Below are 23906 nucleotides of genomic sequence, written 5' to 3' on the forward strand. Positions count from 1 at the left end.
CCCCACCCACCCCCTCCACAACATGGACTGTATGTTACTGCTGTAGCAGGCAAACAATGCACACTGCTGCACAAAATCTTTAACATGCTCACTGGAGCTCTGGCATCAGGCTTTACTCTCCTCAGGAATTCCACAACAACTGCATCAGGGATGGAATACCACACATTTCCACTAAATTCATTGAGCGTATGAAATAAAGCACTGAGGACTGATGTCCAGGAAAGGAATTAGGCCTAATGCCAGACAGAGAGCAGGTTTAAGTTTCTATCTTCACTGACTTTCATTTTAGTCGAGGAATCGTCTGATTTTCTGTCTGGAATGAAAATGAGAAGAAAGTGAACATAGTGAGTCTCAGCCTGGTGTTTGGGTAGAGAATTAAAAGGTTTGCAGATACTGTAATTATTCCAAATGCATGACAAAATAGGCCTCAGGGTGGCTTTTTCAATTTCAAAGGTTAGTGGAATCACCAGATTTCCATTTGTTAAGGCTTTTCAGAGTAAAAACTAGGCCAGCTTATCAACTGTAGCAGGACAAAAGACAACGCAGGAGGAAATTCTGAAGCATCATAACTTTAGTGGTATCCAAGACAATAGTCATCTGTTAATTGATGCTGCGCTGAAACAGTTAACTTGGTTGTTTGACTGAAAGTTAATATTTAGTCAGTTTTGCTAAAACCATTAACACTTTATCAAATTTTTCCTGCCTCAGATGTGAGGATTTGCTTTGCTGTGTTTCATATCATTGTAAATCAGCCATCGGCACAAACTAAATGACCAGATTGGTCGTTTGTCTCTAGCTTCAAATACAACCCATAGCCACACTTTGTTGTCATGGTAACAATAATAAGACCTGTAGGAGCTATAGTAACAATAAAAAACTTGTTGTTACAGTTGTGGTTTGCTTTGGTTTAGGCACAAAAACTTAGGTAAGTTAGGTTTGTTGCACATATGTACTTCATCACCTGACTTCCTGCTAGTGGTCACCTAAAAAATAAAACCTAACTATAGGTCGTAACAAGCTGTTTGCACAGACGACCTGTGGGGTCGTTCCTCTACAGGAGGACAGTCTTTGCCGATCCATACCGACTCCCAGAATCCACCGGCTCATGGCGGTAGAGCGTTGCTACCATTCATGTGGCACTGAGCGCACAATTACTGAAGCATGACAATAAAATGCAGAGCATGAAATTAACTGTGGCTCCCAGTGAAATATCACCCCCAATGCCACCACCTCTCGTTCTCTCATTGAGTCCCAGATTTTTTTTTGCTATTCCTTTCATATCTCAGCGAGAGAAAACAGCACCATCACAGAAGCACAGTAAGGGCTTAGTCTACGCTCGGCTGTAAGAGATAACAAATGGCTGGGTATTTTTCCCCATCTTGTTGTATTGCTGTTGGGCTGCGTTAAAATAAATGACATTTTTAATACGCGGAGCAGCAGAGGTATGAGATACATTCTGTATCATTGTATTAAATGCTGGAGGATTTTTTTTTTTTTTTTTTTTGGTGAATGGCTTTGCTAACTCCTCAAGCTTCGCTGCTATAATACTTGTAGACGAGGCCTCTTGACTACACAGGCTTAAATCTGCAGACAAACACACACATCCTCACATTGCCCCCCCCCCCCCCCCCACCCCCCCCCCACCCCCCCACCGCCCCTCCCCTGTGACAGGCAGCTAGATGAGCCTCAGTGAGCTGAGTAACGAGCTAATCATGAGCACCCCAATAATAAATAGGCCTTGTTCATAGTCCACTAATCCGAGTCATTTAGCTCTGGTGTGGCAGCAGAAATCAATTACTGCAGCTGGGCTCCCAGTATAGGCCCCTGCTCTCTGCTGTCCAGCTGCACGCGACACTCCCACCTTTGACTCCGGCTACACAATAAGACATAATTATTTATCTACTGTTGTAGATAGTTATCTAAAGAAATCAACATTTTGTGCAAAACAGAGACCCCATATCTTACACTGAAAATTCATAAGGAAGGAATCTTTCAATGACCAATTATAGCAAGCAAAAACTATGTCAGTGTACAGACAGGCATCTGTCAAGGCAGTCTTGAAAAATTGTGAACTTATCCTTTAAGTTAGAAGCTGGAGTCATGACATGGTTACTCACTGTATTTCCTCCTGGCTTTAGTCTCCTACATATTGCACAGGGGTGAGTGGTGTTGGTCTGCTCATCCCACGCAAAAATTCTAAAAAATGTTGGATTGTTCCTTTAATAATACAGAAATGTCAGAAAGCAGTCAGATTGAATGGATACAGTGTTGGCAATATACAGTATTTGTAAACCTCACACAACCAGCTCTGCAATCACACAGCTGTTTTTAGGTATCAGCTGATATCTTCCCTGTTTCTACCATCCATCCAATATAATGTGAATACAGCGCGATATAATGAAAGATGCTAGTTGCATTGTGGGAATTGTTGGACCCAGTGTTTTTCTAACTTGACAAATGGTGGGACAATAAGTCAGAATATCTCAGCCTCTGCTGCACAGATAAACATCATGACAGTGAGATATCAAATCATTGCTGTGTGCCTTTAAAATAATATTTAAGAAATTATCTTTTATTCTATTCTCCAATGTGACTTTTTAAAATTAAAATTGTTCCTAAATTCCAAACAAAATGCTTTACAAACAAAGGTGTAACAAGGAAATCCAATACAATACAATAATACAATTGTTGTAATTAGTAGCAGTAGTTGTCGCAATAGTAGTATTTTATGCACTTTAATAATCCATTAGAAATTGTTGCCCAGATGTATTGTAATAGTATAATATAAGTAATGAATAATACAGAAAAACAAGCAGACAAACAAAAAACAACAGCAACAAACTTAAAAAAAGAAACAAACAAAAATGAATGTTTTCACAAAAATGTTTGGTTGAGCTCATTGAAACTGTCTGTCTGTCTGTCTGTCTGTCTGCAGTGAGACACTGTGTGGCATTGATTTAACCATTGTGTGGAATCTGCTGGCTTCATGGTCCCACTTCTCCCTGCAACACTTGCACACCATCAGAGAGCACAAAGGGAGGGGAGGAGTGATTCCTAGAAAACAATTTGCCATCTGTGCTTAATGGCATCGGAAGGCTGTCCACCGACCTGCACTACAGGGAATTGGCCCCGGGGCCAACGCTTTAATTACATACGTAAAGAGAGACTGAGTTACTGAGAAACAAAAAGAGCAAGAAGCCAAGCACCGCTTTGAAACAGTCCTCATGAAACAATAACACTTTTTCAGAGCGGAGTAGGATATTTATGGATTGAAGCTGCTGATAAACCACCAAACTGTTGAAAACACTGCAAGTAAATTCAGATTTTAGCAACAGAAGACCTGAATTTATTTTATCACTCTTCAACTCTCCACTGAAGTAGATGAAGCCTAAAACTCTAAAGCTCCAGAGGCGTCCTCTAGAGGCTGCACTGTTCATTATTCTCATTATACAAACAAACTAACATACATGAGACACAGACCAAAAATGATACTCACTCTGTTTTTGTTGTTGTTGTTGTTGTGTGTTGTTGGGTTCATAGTTGTAAAGCCAGCTCTGGAAATGCATCAAGATCATAATCTATTGCTGAACTGATACTTAATTGCATGTTGATTTTACTTGGACTCCATTTACTATTATAGCATAATTAGCCAAGGTTCTTTGTCTCATTAAAATAACAAGGAAAAACAGCTCTAGCAATTCCTTCACATATGATCAAGTGCAAAGTGAGCAAGTGACCAAAAACTGTCAGAAACATGCAAATATGGCATCCTGGTTTTGTGAAACGTAGTTAGATTTTGTTTTTGTCGATGTACCGAGTTTTACTCCTCAGCTAAGTGTAAAAACTTTTTCTTTTGCAGTTTTTAACGATATTTTCAAATTTCCAGTGTTTCCAATCTGTTTTTTTTTTACTAGCAAATTGAATTTTGCATAAAAACAGGTGAATGGAAACTGCTAAGTTGTGGAAGTTATTCTTTAGACATTTATGGCTGTTAAAAGCTTCAGGAGCATTACTAGCTCCTTCTGGACTAGAGGAGGACCAACCCTGATTTGCATGTAGCTGGTTAAACAAAGACAGACCGCAATCAGATTTGTAACCTGTCCTGCAGAGATGCATAAATGTGGCTACAGTGGTAGCTCTTACCACTCTCCCACTTCTCCACTGTGGTTTAGTTGCAGCTCCCCCTGCAGGATCCTCCAACCCTGCTCCAACCTCATAAAGTCTAACATGCTATTTGCTTTTATGCCAGTGGGAGTCGCAAATCCTTCCCTCATCACCTCATCGCTACTCCATCTGGATGCAGAGAGGAATATTATTGCAACTTATGAATTGTTTTAAACAATAATGGTAAATGACAACGTCGAAATTCACAGAGAAGTTTCAGTGTGCTTTATAGAACATCATGAGCCTTCAGTCAACAACAAAATACAAGCTACAGATAATGAATATGTGTATCTTAGTCTCATATGGGTCAGACACACACACACACACCCATGAAAAAACAATGTTGAATATTTGCCTGGCCTTTTTTTTTGCATCCGATTTCTGGATGTGAAATTCAGCCTATATTTAAACCGGACATTTAAACCGGACATCCTGATTTTGACCGGGCGCTGAACTAAGCAGCACAGTGTGGAGCAACCACGCAACAATCCAAGAAATGAAACAGCACACAACAGTAGCGGCGAGAGTACAGACAGCACAGTTAAACACAGTAACGCACACAATCACAGCGACAGGCTGTCAGTAAAAATAAACAAGCTTTGCTTTGTGTATTACAGCCTGGACATTTTAACGCCGTGTGTTTTTATTTCCTGGGAAACTTGTGATTACTTCACAGTGACCATCAATCTCTGAACCACTGCGCCAAGGAGAGGCGGCCATCTCTCCTTCTTCTTCTTCTTCCTTGCAGCAATAGAGTACATTTTTTCATAGACTGGTGATTCAACCTCTCACAACACAGAGTTTAAATGATGTACAAGAAAGTGTCTTAATTCTCATCTGGATTTTACCTGCACAGTGTGATTCCTCTGACTAATCTAGCTACTTCACTACAGTTAAACGCACTGATGGAGTGTGTGGGCTCCATCGGTGCGTTTAGCTCCAGCAGTGTCCAACTAAGAGTCAAAATGAGTCAGTGTTCTAATGCGAAGTCACTGAGGATGTGAAACTCTGAAACACAGCACCTGCGCTTCTACTGTGTCTTAAGAGGCGTTTGCTCCATTCCTCCATGTTTTTAATAGAACAGCAGCTCCTTTGACAAGTACACTCTCTTTATCAGAAAAACACCAGGGCCGACCATGAAGAATCAATCAGCACGCGCTCTGTATTTTTCACGGAGTCCAGTTTTATCAGTTTTAATACCTCGGAGAATCCTGTGACCTTTTCTTAAGATGGTCAGATGAGTCTGTCTGACCTGACGTTATGACTGCTGTAACGGCAGGGAAGGAAAATCTGCCACACACGGCCATGTTGGCGTATCGTTTCTGTGCTTTGGTCTTGTAGGTTTAGTTTTAAGGTTAGGATGATCTTCTGCACCTGATGCTCAACCAAAGAGCCCCCACCCCTCGATGGAGGCCCGCTCGTCTCGTTCGGCCTGTTGTTGAACTGCTTGTACGGTTTATGGTCGCACAATATGCTCACACAATTCCGCATTTCTACACTCTGTAGCTGTAAACTGCCATTTTAGCATGAAAAGTAACTGGAAGAGACTGCTGCAGCTGAGAAGCTGATCCAGTTATACTACTATAATAACAGCATTTCAAGGTTCCCATCTTTTCTTCCTTCCTTCACTCCTTACAACCATTTTCCTTCCTCCTCTCTCTGTCCTTCTGTCTCCTGTCTTTCTAGCCTCCATTCCCTCATTCTTTCACCCTCTCTCATCCATTACACACCACCCTCCACACACACACACACACACACTTGCTAACACAAACATAGAAAGACACATATATACACACACAGACACCTCCAGCCTTTTATTTACTGTCCTTGCCAACTGTGTGAAGAGGATGAGTGGAGAGATACCCAGAGGCATTCTGCACTGAGCTCCTGTGTCTCTGTGATGTACCACAAATTAGCCCGTGTGTCTAATTCGCTAAGGGTCCATTTGATTGGACGCCGCATGTGTGGAGATGGTGGGTGGTGGCCAGCATCAACCTATCCCAGAGCAGCGTTCCCCTCAGGCTGTCAGCGAGCAGCATTGCCATGGTGATGTCATCTTCAAGCTGTGAGCCCGCCTCCATTGGACAAAGCATACTGATTACTGGAAGAGAGGGGAGAGAGCAGTGATGATGAATCTGATGATTAGGCTACAAGCCGTGGGCAAACCGATGCCAGATTTTCATTCTGATCAGATCCCGTAATCAGCTTCCATACACATTCTGCCAGAAATAGATCTGACATGACTTCAGGTGATCTGCCTGATCTGAAGGCAGAGGCCTGATTCAGGCTGAGAGAAATGATACAAAACATTAAAAATATAATAACTGATGAGAGGGATTTGAAGTCATTGATTTATTTTGAAAATCTGTACTTAAACGCCTTTCATCTGCGTGACAGAGGATTGAAAAAAAGCTTTAACCCTGAGACTACAAGGAAATGCCCTCAGCATTTCTCTGCAGTTAAACACAAAACATTCAGCGGGATGGAAATTGCTGCCGTTTGTGTGATGGATAAAAAGTTTTTTTGTTTTGTTTGGAGGTGTTTCATATCATATTTACAGATTACAGTGTTAACAGCAACAATCAAACATTGAATGATTTAATGATCTCCTGAATGTCACCGTAACACTTCTTTGTAATAATAATTACAATTAACAATAATTGCTAACCTATTAAATTTATGGTATTATCATTACTTATTGATTAGGCCTCGTGCTGATGATTTACGTTCTATAGCTACTTTTAATTTAACAATTTCCACACATTTTTCATTTAATGTCATTGGGATAGAAAACATGTGCTTGTAATAATCTGTGTTCATGGCAAAACTGGATGGAACCGTGTTATAATACTGTTGTATCATTCACTTTAAGGTGTGCAATCGTATCAACATGCCATTTGGTCTCATTGCTAATTGTGTTCATTCTTAGACCTACAGAAGTAAATTAAAATGCCTGACGTTCAGTGGAACAGGCTGTGTTCTGCTATTGTACGTCAGTTAAAAAAAAAAAAAAAACACAACCAGAACAACATTTGTTGGCTTTAATCACAATTTTCTTTGAACTATTAATTTGCAGAGCAGATTTGTGTTAAACAGCAGTACAGTGTGATCACACAGTTTGATGGAAACAGTGACCACTGCTGAGATTTCAAGTTCAGACTTTCAACCTTAAATTAAGCACATTTCCAGATCAAAAGACAAAATGTATGAGAAATATTTTGCATAATTTTGTTTTTTAAACAGTTTTTGTTAAACATGAATAAGGAAATATATTTTTGATAAAATAGCCATCAGTACTGAATTTGCGTTACAAAAGAACACATATAAGACCATAAGAAAACATGAAAATGAATCTGTTATGAAATAACATAAGATTTTATCCAGACAGAATGAAAATCAGTCAGAATTGAATGAATGAGGAGTTTTATTATGTCTGTTTTGTTTATTTAAAACCAGAGAACAGTGTGAAAACTATAAGATTCAAGAAAGAAGACATTATGCATTATGTGTTAGTAAAAGCTTTAAACTTTTATGTTCCATATGGTCAGACACAGAGTAGGTGGCACTGATAGCATAATGATGGTTTTTATGAAGCTGGTTCCCAGTGCATCTTTAAGCAGAAAGGCTCATCTGGTAATCTCTGGCGACTTGTTTCAGTCATTGCTTGGTCATCATTGCCCAGATGACTCTCATGTCAAATTGTCCTATGGGAACATGGCATGTCTGTGTGTGTGTATGTGTGTACTGGAGTGTATTCATGGTGTGTCTAGTGGGGTTACAGAGGTTAAGGGGAGCTAATTTCACGGCTTTTTATTTGTGCTGGTCTCAGGAGAGGAGCTCTCTGTAAGCATTATCACTTCCAGCTGGTTCAAATAGGACAGACGGGACAGGACTACCACACACACAACACACACACACACAGCACAGACATAGTCTCTCATCTGATTAAGGACCTTGGTTTCAAGTGCTCACTTTCATTTTGTGTGTGTGTTTATAAAACAGAGTTTATTTTTCATCAGAAACTGTAAAATCATGTAAATGTCACAGGAAACAGGCCTTTACCAGGGATTCACAAACTGGTTAATTTACAGCTTCCCTGCAACAGTGGAAGCTCCTTCTACATTACAAGAATTGTAATTATTGTTGAAACACAAGTGACATGAAATCATTAAAACTACTTAAGGATTCACTTCCTTATTCTATTATAGCAGCCAGTAATTTCCCATAACTCTCAAATTTCCACCCAGCTCACTGTTATCATTGTATCAGCTGTGAATGGAAGGACATGTGGGTGTGGAAGGACTGCAGAAGAATGTGAATTTATTACTGTAAAGTTTCACACCAAACTCTGCTGGTTGTATAAATGACCCTTTGCTGTGTCAGTCAGCAGAGTGCAGTGAGACTTCCTCAGTGTGCTCATGGTCTAAAGAGGGATGGAGCCTTGTATAGACATGGTTTAGCTCCAGCTCTTTGCCTCAGGTCAAAATGTCAACATTACACATCAGATGTCTCAGGTCAGAATGTCATGAAATTTTCTTTGTGCACTCATTCTTCCAAGGTAACGAGCCATTTGGATTGTAATGAGCCTCAGTCTTTTTCTAGCCGACTGTCCTGACTTTTTGTTATTTTTTTTTTTTCCTCTACTCCATCACCTGTAGGTGCATCGGCGGTCGGCAGAGCGTCTTCTAGATTTGTGCTGTGCCAACCGTGGTACTTTCATCAAGGTGGGCCAGCACCTGGGTGCTCTGGACTACCTGCTGCCTGAGGAGTACACATCCACACTGAAGGTGCTCCACAGCCGAGCTCCTCAGAGCAGCATGGAGGAGATCCAGCAGGTCATCAGAGAAGACCTCGGCAAGGAGGCAAGTGCAAACAGACCGGATCTCTGACATAATGTTAACAGGCTACATTCTGTTATTATACAGGAGAGGACAAACCACATTCAAGGTAGTCTTTACTTCTAAATAACTGAAGTGATAATCTCTCTAAACAACATTGTCTTAATGGGACTTTTGATAGATTATTTTGATTTATTTTACATTTAATGTTCTACACATCCAACATCTGGTAAGGGTAAGAATGCCACAGAAAACTGGAGAGCCCTGCCCCCTTTGCATGTCTTTACTGGTATCAGCAGGCCCAGAACGCCAGAGGTCATTTCTTCACTGTTCACTGTGACCTCAAGTCTGTCCCAGTTTTGTTGTACGTTGTCTGTATGTATGTATGTTGCTGTATGTGTAAGTTGTATGTTCGTGTATCAGGAATGTCTCGAGGGAATTTTATTACATCTAGCACAAAAGTCTTAATCGATTGACTTGATTTGAAGTCTGCTTTGGGACAGGCTCAGGTTTCTGTGCCTGATTCACTCTCTGAAGTTAAGAGCATGTGTTTGGCCCTGCATGTGCGCTTTGCAGGAAGCATAAAAAAAAAAAAGGACAAATAAAGCAGCAGTGGATATGTCTGGCATTCTGTCCTCATTTCATTTCATAACCAAGCCATACTCCTGATGTAGCTGTTAATGCTGCTGTTAGTACAGAGCGTGGAGTTGGCTCTCAGACTAGTTGTTATGACAGCCTTTTAGAGCCTGCTGGAGGCAAGGCAATTGTTCTGTTATTCTCAGATACAGTACATTGGTCTTCTCCCTCTACGGCACACTCCCCAGTGTTGTGTGTGTGTGTGTGTGTGTGTGTGTGTCTTTGTGTTTGAGTGTGTTGTTAAAGAAATGGCTTTGGTATACTCAGTTGAGTATGTTACATCAAATCCAGGAACGGAGGTGAACATGTTTCTCCACATGACACACTCACCCAGTCTGGGCCAATTCAGAAGTGTTTAAATTAGACAAAAATGTGTGACATGCAGCAAGGGTAGGGTGACACGCTAACATACACCATGAAACGACATACAGTGTCAACCATAATGGGTTTTTGCAATGCGGACTATACCAAGGAAACCATCCCCTTCACTATCTGGGTGTACTGGCCGTTGTCGATAGTGTTGTAAATCACTGATTTTGATGTAGAGATATTGTTTTGTGGCAATATTTTTTTTTATATGATGGCTCAAAAATGTAGGTCCATCTGTATTTCTGCATAACATACGGCCAGACAGCAACAGACATACCATAAAAATGACCTCGAAATGTTTTCTCATGATCAGCACTAATTCTGAACTCCAGTCCAAAATAAGCAGGATTTGTGGGGACTAATTTAGCTTCGAATCCTAGACTGGTTTTCTTGTGTACCTCTTCCCATCGATTCACCATGTCGCTCCGCGTTCTCATTTGAAACAGTGTAAGCAAAACATGCCTGAGACATTTGAGTAACTCCCCAGAGGTCTTTCTAGCAGAGAGGCTCAATAATTAGTGTGGTGTATCACAGACTGATCGATAGGCTTTCACACTATTCTGGTCTAAAGGTCTTCATTAAGCAAATATTTGATTTTTTTTTTTTTTTTCTTTTTAATCAGTGTCAATATTTGTTTATCTTTTCAGCAAAATCACCGTTTTACTAGATACATGGTGTATTTCTGCAGTGATTAGATTAAAATTAGATTAACTGTATTAATTAATGGTTCAGTTATTTTTTACACATTGATGTATTAGCAGTTTGCGTATCTAATAAATATTCACACTGGCTAAACACTACAGTTTCTGCTCAGGCCTCTCCAAAAAAAAAAAAAAACCAAACAAACATCAGTTTTACTGACTGTTTCGTGCCAGTGCCACTGTAATTCTCTGATATCATTCAGTCCACTGTACACTATGAATGTGTAATCACAGTCTTTGAGGTCTTGGTTGTCGAACACTCAGCTGCTCTGTGTGCCAGCTGCCTCTGATTCTCAGTATCTGATAGGACACGTTTTCATACGTTAGGAGAAAAATCAAATGGCTCTCACTGAGCCATAGACAAAGAGGTGGTATGTTTCTGTGTGGGGAAAATATATAAAATGTACTTCCACCGATCACTAATAATCACTAATGTGTACAATAACTAGTAACACTTGATGTTCCAGCTGTGTTTAAGTACTGGACCAACAGTTAACAAGAAAACTGATCATCACACTGCATGATCCACTCATATGTAACCCTTACAAATGAAAGGTAGCACAAATATTCAAGGTAATATTTCTCTTCTCGTTCCCGTTCTTTAAATCGAGGTGTGCGTTCACCTTCCTGTCTTCCTGTATCCGGGCGGGACATCATTATCCCTGAAAAAGACGGTAATATAGCTCCTCTGTCAACAAAGAGGGCAACGGAATGAATCAGCCCTCCTCCCTTTTTGGAGTGGCAGCAGAAGAAGTGACACTGATGAGCAGTGCCAGGCAGCTCTGGAGTAAGGGAAGCATCCTCAGCATCGTTTCCGTCTGACTACACATGCCTCTTTTTTTTAACACATGTATGCATTCTCGTACCCGTTGGATACTCTCATAGACGAGTAGCGAGGAGAGAGCGGTGTATGTGTGTGTGTGTGTGGCATCGTGCTGTTTTCAGCACCATTTGTGGTGACATATGCATTCCCACTGCGCACGGATTTGGATAGCCGTGCCGTAGTTCTGGCTGTCATTTCCCCTCCATCGTGAAAATGCGGAAGGGCCAGCATGTGCAATATGTCGTTTTACCAAACAGAATCTGTTTCCAGGCCGGGTGTTACACTTAGTTGGTGATGAGGCACAACAAAAAGAAAACACGAGTGCATCGTGGGTACTTGGCGTCTTGTCAGGGCAGAGCGGCACGGGTGTCTGTGGACATTAAAAGTCATGATTCAGATCAAGTTCTCAAACTCAAACTGAGTCATTTCTTACATTGTGTGTGACTCATATTATGGATGGGCATCTGAGGCATCTGATGAATGAGCAGACCACATCATAAAATTCATGTTGCCCATGTCTCTTCTATAGTTGTCAGTGCATACAGCAGCATACTATACAAAGAGAAGAGAAATGATTGAACATTTAATGTAACCTATTCATTAATATAAAGGCTGAGGGTACTATAATAATAAATAATAATAATACATTTTACCTATCAAACACCTTTCAAGATACTCAAAGAAAAAATCCACAATATCTAACAATTCACTGAAGGCACAAAGTTAAAACAAGTCCAGAAAAGTTTTTAGCTACTTCTTGAACATAGATTGGTGGATTCAGGGATTTAAGGATAGAGTTTGAACACAGGCTAATAAAGGCCAAGTAAAACAAACACACAAACAAACAAGGTAGGAATCACAATGGGATGGAATCACTGTACCTGTACTAAAGCTCACATGGTGCATTCTGCACAATTTACATCTCCAAAGCACTAACTCCCTAAAAATAAGGAGGAGAGAAACCCAGAGCTGCGGCATTATGAGGGAGGAACTTTTGAGTTTACATCAACAGCAAACTAAAACACAGGACGATCAGGAATACTGTAGATATTAAACAGGAGAAATCAGGAGCCTGTTTAAGCTGACGGCCTAGTTTCCTCTGCAGCTGAAGTAAATTAAAACAGTTTGAGAATTTACAGTGTGTATAAACACAATTTCTCCTTTATCATCAGACCCTGAGCCTCACAGTAAAACAGTTGGACAGGGAGGTTAGAGTTTTAGAGTGGAGCCTTTGATTTCCTCTCCTCTGTAATCTCTCTCATTCCTTCTCTTCTCTGCGGTAATGATTTATGTGTCTTCATGCAGCTGGGGCCGTTGCTGGCCGCCAGTATCCAAAATGGCCACCTTGCCACAGACACCGATGTGTTGCCATCCAACTGCGATGCCTCAGGGACCACTTTATTTGTGCCATAACTCATTTCAGGGAACGTATGTCACCGCGGGTCTCCCCCTCTGGGGGCGGGGGGGCCCACACGCATACATTACCACGTTTATTAACTCCACAGCTGAGATTTACATAAGCAGTGACTGGTAGGTTTGGACCAGAGGCTACAGGCCAGGAAGTGTTGACACAACACAAACACGACGAAGAGGTTGGACTGTTAGTGCCGACCCTGTTTTTATTTTTTTATTTTTTAATATTATCTAAAAATGAATCAAACATTTGAAATTGTTAATGTGTGAATTTCAGTGGGATTTCTCAGGTTCTGGCTGCAGCTTAAAGTGGCAGGCCCATCTGAGAAATTACACGTTTCCTTAACCCATGAAAGCACTCTCTGCATGTCAGATCCCACTGGGTGCTCGTCGTCATAGTGGGAGGACGCTGGTGGGTGTAGACAATTTCATTCCATTTAGCATATTTGCATAATGAATAACTCAGCTGTTCCCACACAGGATCCCGTGCCGCTTGCATAATTTATGATCTAATGGCATCTTCTGCAGGGCTCATGTTCAGCCTCTACCTGATGGGCCAACATCGTGTTCAAATTAGCCTCTTTTTATGTTTCACTAGGTACAAACAACAGGGGAATCCCCCCCCTGCCCCCCACGGTACAGTTTGAAGTGCGAATGTGAAGGAAGATATACAGTCCTTCTCCCAGCCAAAACCAACACAAGCTCAGAATGCTAAATATTATATTGTGGCAGATGAAGAGGAGACTGAAGCCAATACAGGACAAGGCTGTGGTGTTCTCTATCGTGAAATGACACATCTTTGGTGTTCACCATTTCAGTCTTGTTGTGTTAGTTAGAGGGTTTGTAACAGTTCTTAGTTGGACCTGCAGAAAAGGCTCTGACTATGAAAATAGAAAGCTTTCTTCTGATTTGAGCATTTGCAGAAATGATGACAATATTGCCGTCAGATGTCGCAGAAATAGGTTAACTTTGCATTTGCATGTTTTTTCCCAGAAGGCCTGAATTATAAATGAAGATGCAAGTAGACATAAACTGGTGTCTTTTTGCCCGGGAGCAAATATTTGATGGCCATTTAATACTTGATAAATCCAAAGACACAAACTGAGTAAAGACAAACTGTGGTGCTGGACTGCACGGTCTGTTGGTGGTATAATTCAATAGTTTTATTGATTTGAAAAAAAAAAAAATAGACATTTGAATTCTTGATTCCTTGTGTGGGAATGTTGTAAATAAGACTTCGCTGAACACCGAATCTTGCCGTTGACGTCTCTGGTGAGTGAGCTCTCTCTGCCTTGGCCTGGGAGGGAAAAGGTTTGATGTACCAGTAGCTGCTTGCATCCTCAGGCTTGGTGGTGATGGCAGCAGTTCTGCCTTTGAGCCGCTCTTCTCTTGATAGAAAGTTTGTATTTTAATTTTAGTGATAAAAATTGAACGTATCAGATTGTTACACAGTCCAAAACAACGAATCGAACAAGTCATCCTTTGAGGATTGTTTTTGGCGTGGCGCAGCAGTTCAGCATCCTCTCTGCTGTTTTACCTGGTATCTCTTCTCAGAGCGGGGCATTTAATGATGATGAGTCACATTTATCTCCTGTGTCGGTGAAAGCACTAGCATAGCATCACAGGTGCTCTGAGTAACACCAGATACTTTGAGTACATAAAGATGAATCGATGTGTGGGCCAAAGTAGAAGCTGCACTCTGCCTTTTTTTTTTTTTTTTTTTTTTTTTTTGTTCAGTTAACAGGTTTGTATCCGTGAGGCGGGGCGGCCTCAGGGTGGCGTGGAGGTACCAGAGCATACAATAAGTCTGTTCTAATGACTCCGGGTCTCTTGGGAAGTCTCTTTAACCTTCAGACCCACACACTAATTAATGTGTGTGCGTTCTGTGTGTCCACAGAGATAAGTGGAAGCTAATGAGGGACTACCTCTGCTCAAAGGACACACTGGGTGCTAAATGTTAAGCGCTGTGATAGAGATTTGTTGGGGGCAGAGTGTATCAAAAGGCAACACTGGAACAGCATCTTTACAAATACTGACTCTGTTTCTGTATATTCAGATTATGATTAATTAGCCTCTTACTGTACACAGTGACCACCGCCACTGATGTTATTAAAGAAGTTCCTTAACATCAGCACATGGTCCGTGTGGTTGGTACATGCAGTCTTTTTCTGACTCCCACTGTTCCCAGTTATCTGTACTGTCATGGTTTTTATTTTGGCTGCCTCCAAATTACCATTTCCTTAGTTTGTTCATATTTTTGTTCACGGAAATGACTGTTACAGCACGAAGGGGAACTCATCAGTCTGCTCTCTGTAATTACTCCTGTCCCTCCTGAACTAAGCACGATGTTGCTCATCAGCAGATTTTATTGTTATATATCGCGACAGTGTTTCCTTGAAGAGGAATAAGAGAGGAGACAGTGGAGCATTCACTCTAACACTCTGCTCCTTCTTTTAAAGAAAGAATGAAGCCACCTTATTATCATATTAATGCTGTGTTATAGAAGAGTTCACAACAATTGATCTTTAAAAAAAAAAAAAACAGTTGTACATTGTAGTTTTTATAAAACGACTCAAACAGCAGTAAATAGTGCATATACTGGGGACTATTTTCAGCAGAAGATTAATCCACATTCGTTGCTTTAGTGAGTATTTCCAGCAGCAGGACGGTGTATGTGTGGGACTGAGTCAAAATAAACTACACTGTGTGTGTTCATGTTAATGAAGGAGCATGTCAGCCAGCGTAACGGTGCTGCTCGCTGATGTGTTTTTAATATTTCTTGACAACAATGCAGCTCTAAGGCACAGAGGAATATGATACATCAGGCCTCTTACACACTGAGTTATTAGTTAGAAAACATTCAGTCTGGGTTTGGCTCTGCACATGGGATGTGTTGACATTAAGAAAAAATAAAGAGTATTGCCAGAGTTACCATTTAACCGGTGTTCAGGTACTGTAAACGATGTTCTCCGTGGCGTTTAGCTTGTGTGTAGTGACAGACTCGACCCAGGACTCCATTGATCCTGACACTCCTTTAAAGCGGCTCCTTTGATCCCATTGGGAGCCTCTGCTTTTCTCAGCTTAATGATCTTTCAAACCGCCTTAACCTCCTCCTCTGTCACCAAAATTGGTTTACTACAATCTGACTGCTGCCTAACAAGATTGCGTTCAACAGAGAGGTCACACTGGAAAACAATCTCCATCCACCAAAACAAGACATTTTGGTTGTTAACCAATGCTTCAAATCTTAGAAGTTCTTTAGAAGTTTTCTGTGTTCAAATGCCATTTTCTTGATACGATCAGTGTTTGTCTGTTGAATAAAATATGTTCCTTCTTCCTGTCTTTACAAGGGAGGTATTTCCTCCATCAGTTAGAACTGTTTTCCCCTTTTGACGTTATGAAATACGTCGGGCTTTACACCAGGAGAAAAAAAATGTAGAAGAAAATCTCTGCCTGACACTCAGAGCATGTTTTGTGGCAGCACCTTACTCGGTAGATCCTCAGTGCGACTAGTTTTGAGGTTTCTGCTTGTAGCGCAGGAGCAGGTGGACGTCCTTATGATGGCAGTCGCTCATGGGCGCCGTAGGGAAGCATGTAAGCAGGAAGAAATGCTGTTAAAAACATTTCCACAGTTAAAAAGTGCAGGAGCCGCTGCTCTACTCTGCTTTAATGAGGTGATTCTAGTAACTTAATGGGCTAAACAACGAAGTTGTAAAAGCTGTGTCCCCTTTTTTTTTTTTTTAAAGAGCTGCTATGAATTAGAGATGAGATGGAGATGAGCTTCCCTCAAAATTTGGCCAAAGTAAAGCATTTTAATGGAAACAGCTTTGCTAAATGTAGCGTGTTTCATTCTCAGGTTTATTCATGAAGTAATGTTTTTTAATTCCTTGAAAAATTAACTTAAGTTATTTTATAATTTATGGGAATAATTGCATCTGCATTCCAAACATTATTCCCAAGTAAAAACACACTTCATTTTATAAGCACATAAACAGAAGTTAGTGTATAGAGTAGATCTGACTAACAGTTTTCTCATCATCTGCAGCTGCAGTACGGTGTCTGACTCTTCTTCTAAGAGTCAGGAGTTTCAAAGAACTGCTTCTTTTTTGTTATATATTAACTGTGACCTGATTTACATCTGTTTCTGTAGCCTGGTGAAATTAAACCTGTAAAACACAGAAACTGGCTCTTTGTTCTTAACAGAAGAAAATGGTGTTAAAAAAAAGTAAAAGTTCTAAAAACAAAGCAGGTGCACACAGTGTTTGCAGATGAATCACATCTTTACCAAGTGAGAATGTTTCTTCCTCTCCTGTGAAATGCTCCCTGCCTTCTGTTGTCTGTTTTAAAGCATATTGTCATTGATTTTTGGCTCTGCACAGTTCACCAGGATGAATAGACAACGCTCCAGTAAAGTATAAAATAATACAAGAAGGAAAAACCAATGTACTGAATTTACTGAAGGCTCTTTCTTAATAAAAACAAAGGCCCCACGTTTAAAATTAAAAATCTTATACATAACATCTCTGCTTTAATAAAATAGTTGGAGTAAAATAGTGAGATGAATGTATAAAACTTGGCTGTCTACTGATTAATACACAGGTGGTGAGACACCATACACGACTGTATTGGGAAAATCAAAACCATGACTCCTTACAGCTTGATGTTACTCACCAGTTAGCTGACAACAGAAATACTGTTTTCATTTACTGCTTATTTCCAATATTTTCCATGGTTCCAGTTTTTTTTTAATTTTTTGCTGTTAAGCTACAGTCAGTGAACCACTTCCTTTCACATTAAAAGCCTTTCAGCTCCTTGCAGAGACTCTACTTGAAATGATGGAATCAGTGAAATTATTCAGACCACAGGTAAACATGGAAGAAAAGTATCAGAACAGCACTCATGGAGGTTTCTTACTAAAAGATCATTAAGCATATGGTGGAATAAAAAACGGAAAGTCTCTCTCTCACTTGAATATAAGCCGGTTTCAGATAAACAGCTGTTTTTCTCTGCAGTTGAGGTAAATACAGCCTCTATCTGAGAATTCACGGCAGTGTCAGTTAAAATTCATCTCTCCATCCATCATCATCTGGTAGTGACCCTCTATTTCAGTCCCCTACCTCTCTGGTATCTGGTCACACACACATCCTTGGCCGACTGTAATACCACCAGTACCTGAACACCAGCCTAATACCAACCATCATGATTCCATCATTGCAGAGCAGTTGCTCCACCTTGTTTCAGTGGATCTGTTGTGTTTTTACCATGACATCACAAATCCATACACTGCCAAAGCAAAAATGTAGAGAATGAATCACATTCGCTATGTACCTACATGTACACCTCTCCGCATGTAATGTGTTCAGCCTCCTTCAGTTGTAATTTATCCGATTATAACTTGTAAATAAAGATGATCAGGTTGATGATCACATTCCTCTCCTACTCCCATCTTCCCTTTCCCTCCCATCTTCTTTATCATTATCTCTACCTCATTTATCCTCTGCTCTCTCCCACTCTTTCCCTCTCTATCCCTATCTCTCTCCAGCAGCTGTCAGAATTATTTGTCTCCTTTGAGGAGAAGCCTCAGGGTACAGCCTCTTTAGCCCAGGTCCACAAGGCAGTGCTTCGTGATGGGAGGACAGTGGCTGTCAAGGTCCAACACCCCAAAGTCCAGAGACAAAGCTCCAAGGACATAGTGGTGATGGAGGTGAGTATGTGTCTGTTAAACTGCTTTGAAGTGAGTGAAGGAGTGTTTCTGTGGCTCAGAGGTCTGAGACGCTGACTTGTGACATCCTGACCTCGAATATGCATCAGTGACACGTTAGTGTCTCTACTGTAAACAGCCGAACACGCAACTGGCAAAAGGAGAAAAAGAAAAGTGAAGACATGAAAAAGAAGTATAGACATTTTAGTGGATTCAGGTGTTGAAACCTAAAATATTACTTCACATTACTAGAACCATTTTAAGTACATGAAACATACTTCACGTTAACATTGTGTCTACACAGGAGGCATAGTGTGAGTATAGCAAGTTAGCAGAGCAGCAGCTGCAGCTTCGGTCCTCCATCTGTTTCTATACAAGCTGCATTCAGGGACCATACCAAGTGTAGGTCATCTGTGTTTTGGCGTTGTTCAGAACTCGGTATGAATTTACTGTAGCTGTGAGTGTAAAACAGAAAAAAAATTGAAAGTCAGGAGGCATCAGGTAAATTTCTATATTCTCATTCCATCCTCCCTAAAGTTGGAGGACTCACAAGACTCTGAAGACAAAAAAGAACGGTCTGAACTGAGATAGCCTGACTTTTTTTTATAGTAGAGTTCCCCACCCACATCCACATTAGATGATTCCTCATCTCATCAATTACGTTGCCACGGTTCAGTGCCAGCACAGGAAGTTGTGTGTCCTCTATGCACCAAGGCAAAATGTGGGGCTGGTAGATGGTCATTTAACATGTCTGACTTTCATGCAGGTGAGTCTGTCGCAGAAGTGCAATTAACCTTAAAGGGTCACATTTTTTGAAGTTTGTCTTAAAACAATCTTCACAGGCCCATATTTACAATGAGACAGTTTTTATTCACTGTAATTATTCCTTATATCATGCTCACATTCATCGAGTGATCCTGATAGGAAACAAAATCCACAGTCCTCATTCTGAGCAACAACATGTTCCAAAGTTTATCTAAGAGCAGCCTGATCTGTGGACTGTGGATTTTGTCCATCATCATTTACAGTGGGGGTGCTGGCTTTGTCCTAATATACATTCACTGTTCACTCACAGAGGATTTCATTAGAAACACCTCTACACATGCTTATTCAGCAGCAGTGCAATGTATAAAATCCTGCAGATTCAGGTCAGGAGCTTCAGTGAATGTTCACATCAACAGCATGAATCCATGGACCCAACCTGCCTTGTGTCAACAGTCCAGGCTGGTGGTGGTGGTGGTGTGATGGTGGTGTGATGGTGTCAGACATGTTTTCTACTTCCAGCAAGATAATGCTCCATGTCACAAAGCAAATGCTGTCTCAAACTGGTTTCATGAACATGACAGTGAGTTCAGTGAACTTCAGAGGCCTCCCCAGTCTCCAGACCTGGATCCAGTAGAACACCTTTGGGTGATGCAGTCATGTCAACATGGAGCAGAACCTCAGTGTTTCCAACATCCTGTAGAATCAACATCACAAAGAACTGAGATCAAAAGGAAGAACTACCCAATATTTGTATGATGTTTCTAACAAAGTGCTTGCTGAGTGTATATGTACATGCTTGTTTTATTTTATTTCGGCACTGAGGCTGATTTTTAATATTTTGTAAATGAAAGGTATTGGTGAGGGCGGTCCATTGGCTCTTCCCAGACTTTGCCTTCATGTGGTTGGTGGAAGAAGCCAAGAAGAACATGCCGCTGGAGCTGGACTTCCTTAATGAGGGACACAATGCAGAGAGGGTGGCCAGCATGCTGGCCCACTACCCGTTTCTCAAGGTACACACATAAATGCACATTTTAACATGTGATGAGTTTTTTTTTGCAGCTAGGCTTCCTTTTATAACAAAAAAGCCTGTGGAGTTCACAGTGGGCTTTTATTTTTGACCCTGTTGGTCCCATGTGTGCACACATACCAGTAAACAGCTTGTAATATTCTGAAACAGTCTGTTTTAATTTAAGGCCCAAGTATTTTAAAATTGTACTCAAAGCAGTTAATAGAGGTCAGACTTTGAGTGTGTGTGTGTGTGTGTGTGACAGCTTCCTCTGTGCTGCCTGTCGGCTGCTCCTGAAGTCTGACAGAGCAGGGTTAGCAGAACGCCGCAAATCATATTTCCTTAACTAGACAGAGTTGGACTTTATGTCCATTATCATTTAATTTCCTTTTGTGCTTTTTCTTAATACGTCTGTTTGAGAATTTTATTAGCTCTGGTGACTGTGAATTAGACTTCTTTTTCCCTTTCTTTGTTCCATATTCAAATCCAGGGAACTGAAGTTTTGTCTCCTATTCTGTCATTTGAGTCTTTTTATTTTGCATTATTTCAATTCTATAAGTTGGTAAGTGATAGAGACGCGCAGCTTGACAGAATGAAAGACAGTTTCTGTCTACCAATACAGCCAGTAAAATTCCAGTTAGCTTGAGTGGCGTCTAAAAAGAAAATAATAATAATAATAGTTGAATTTTTGACTGACTCCTACTCTGCCCTTTTTAACCATCTTTTTTAAGATTCAGTGACCTTAGATTGGCTTGTCCCTTTCTACACTTTGATAAATTAGCATTATATTGAGTAAGTTTCTCTAAAAAGATGTGCTAGTGTATTAAGTCATGAGCTAACTGGATAAATCTTCTACCTGATTCATTGTGTGATAAACACTGGGAACGTTTTCTGCAGAATTCCAGCTTCTTGTAGAAATCAGATCAGCTGTCTTTAGCCAATATTTAAAGGTGCTCTCATTAATGGAGATGTTCTTAATATGTGAAGTACTAAGCCTCAAAAAGCCGAGTGACCCGAGTGTCATGGCGGTGATTGTATGTCCTACTGACGTAGACACTGTGAACAACAGTGCAGTCATAAAAGGCAACCAAATTACAGAGGGAAATTTGGAAAAGTCTTTGTTATATAAAGAAAGAAAACTTTAAATGCATGACATTGTCGATGCTATCACACTCACACTCACTCACACACACACACACATACACTTACATAATCTGAGAGTCTTGGATAAAACCTAATCAGAGTCCCAGAGAGAGGAGGACTGTGTGAACAGTTTAACACCTCTTTAACAGAGGTGAGATGAGGGGGAAGACTCAGGTTATCTGACAGGCTCCTCCACAGGCTGCACACTCACTGATTCAAAGCACCTTCATTATGTCTGCGTCTTTACTCATAGTAAGAATCCACTGCCAGGTGATCTGACTGCTCTGGGTGACTGGTGATCAGTCAGTGTGTTATCATGGAGCCAGTGGCAGTTGTGTGTGAGTGTTTCTTTTACATTAAACACAACCTTACCAGGTACTTCAACCACTTTATATACTGAATATGTTCTAATAGTAAGGTTTTTCAGAATAAACTGCATATTTGTTATTTAGTACAGCGGGTGTCTTAATGTTCTGTGCTGTACACTTTGCTATAAAAAAAGGGGAAAAGGTGAAAGGTTTGATAGAGGTTAGATCATGAGCTTAATCAGTGCTGTTGTTTTAGCAGAACTGCATCCAAAATAGAAGCAGTTATCAGAAGCCAAACCTGTAATCGAATGCAGACCTGTATGACAGCTGCACAGGAGAATGAAATCTAGTGAAAAAGTGGTGGACACCCACACACTGTCAGCCAAAAATGTCATAAGTGAACAAAAAAAAAACCAGCTCAATATTGGTCACTTCTTCCCCTCCTCTGTCCTTTCTCTCTGCAGGTTCCCATGATTCACTGGGATCTGTCCACAAAGAGGATCCTGACCATGGAGTTTGCTGAGGGGGGGCAGGTCAACGACAGAGAATACATGAAGAGACATGGCATCAATGTCAATGAGGTACTGCCTGCTGCTCTGCCTGCTGTCTGAAAGGCTGTGTGTATGTGCGTGGGTTACAGAAACTAATAGCTTATTGACTGATGATCCAGGTCTTATCACACACACACACACACACACACACACACACACACATACACACACTGTGTCTACACAGCTGTATGTTAGCAGAGCAGTAACTTCAGAAGGATGCGTTCAGGCACAGATCTGAGTATAGGTCACTGGTGTTTTGGCTGTGTTCAGAGCCCAACGCATAAAATGGAAGATTTGGATTAGAAAATAAATTTACACACGTAATCTCAACCGTTTCATCCCCTTCCTGTTTCATGACCCAGTGCACTCACAGCACAGGGCCCTTGAATAAACAAGTGTGTGTGTGTGTGTGTGTGTGTGTGTGTGTGTGTGTGTGTGTGTGTGTGTGTGTGTGTGTGTGTGTGTGTGTGTGTGTGTGTGTGTGTGTGTGGAGGCAGAGCAGATTTGGAGAAGCTATGACATAGTATCACGTCATATAAGATGAAGTGATTGATTTATTGAGGATTGGCTCTGATGATTGAATTATTTGCGTCTTATTTAGGTTTACAGCGTTAATCCTGTCGGAGGATTTTAATCATTTTAATCCAACACGTTTAAAAATCCACACATTTGAACTTCCCAGTCAGATTTTGTCATCGCTGAGAACAACAGATGAAATAAAAGCAGAAAAATCAGATGAGAAGCTACTGTTAGGTTTACAGGGACGATAAATAACAACACAGCAGACGGGGGTATCACGGCTGACTGTGAACAAAAAGCACTTCAAAGCCAGGAGGTTTCTCCACTGAGATAAGGCTGCAGCTCAAATGCTTTTTAAGAGCCACAGCTCGGCCTCCTCCACAACCAGTGAGTCTGAGGGAATTAAAAAAAAAAACAAATAGCCGAGGGGACGGAGCTCAGTGAAAGCACTGATGTCACTGGATCTAAGCCAGGTCTTTGTTAGAAATAGAAAATCCAAATTTGTAGGTTGTAATAAAATCATTTAAAATAAAGGTTTTATTTGCTAAAGATCTTTGAGCACTACGTGAACAGGCATGGCTGAGACTCGGCGGGGGGGGGGGGGGGGGGGGGCACTGTGATTGGCTGGAGATAACTGAACTGATCCTTGTGATTAACCATTCGTTTAGAGTTATTGTCAGAGCATCTTATACGTGTGAGAACTGGTATGATGAAAGGTTTGATTTCAAAGGGGTGAGATAAGGAATCCATTATTCTGGACAAGGCCTCCGATCCAGAATCATGGTCTGGAAAGGGAAATAGTCCAGTGAGAGGGGTAACGACAGATGAAGGCCGTGGCAGGAGTCAGCATTTTAACTACACCTGTGGTCACGAAATCTGAAATTCACTGATGGATTTACTGCCAGTTCTCTTTGAAGGTGTTTTGCTTAATTAGATTTTATGTTACAGTCTTCAGAAGACGTGTTGTCG

At 40.9% G+C, this 23906-nt stretch overlaps 1 protein-coding gene across 1 annotated transcript in view; it reads left to right on the forward strand.

Moving 5' to 3' along the window:
• adck1 (aarF domain containing kinase 1) overlaps positions 1-23906 on the forward strand; it is a 58063-nt gene that overhangs the window by 12468 nt on the left and 21689 nt on the right. The window contains exons 4-7 of the mRNA XM_041060566.1: positions 8823-9026; positions 18487-18648; positions 20262-20420; positions 22332-22448. Of these exons, the coding sequence (XP_040916500.1) occupies positions 8823-9026; positions 18487-18648; positions 20262-20420; positions 22332-22448 (642 nt within the window). The remainder of the gene's footprint in view (positions 1-8822; positions 9027-18486; positions 18649-20261; positions 20421-22331; positions 22449-23906) is intronic.

Source organism: Toxotes jaculatrix, chromosome 17 (assembly GCF_017976425.1).
Source record: "Toxotes jaculatrix isolate fToxJac2 chromosome 17, fToxJac2.pri, whole genome shotgun sequence".
NCBI classification, from domain to species: Eukaryota; Metazoa; Chordata; class Actinopteri; family Toxotidae; genus Toxotes; species Toxotes jaculatrix.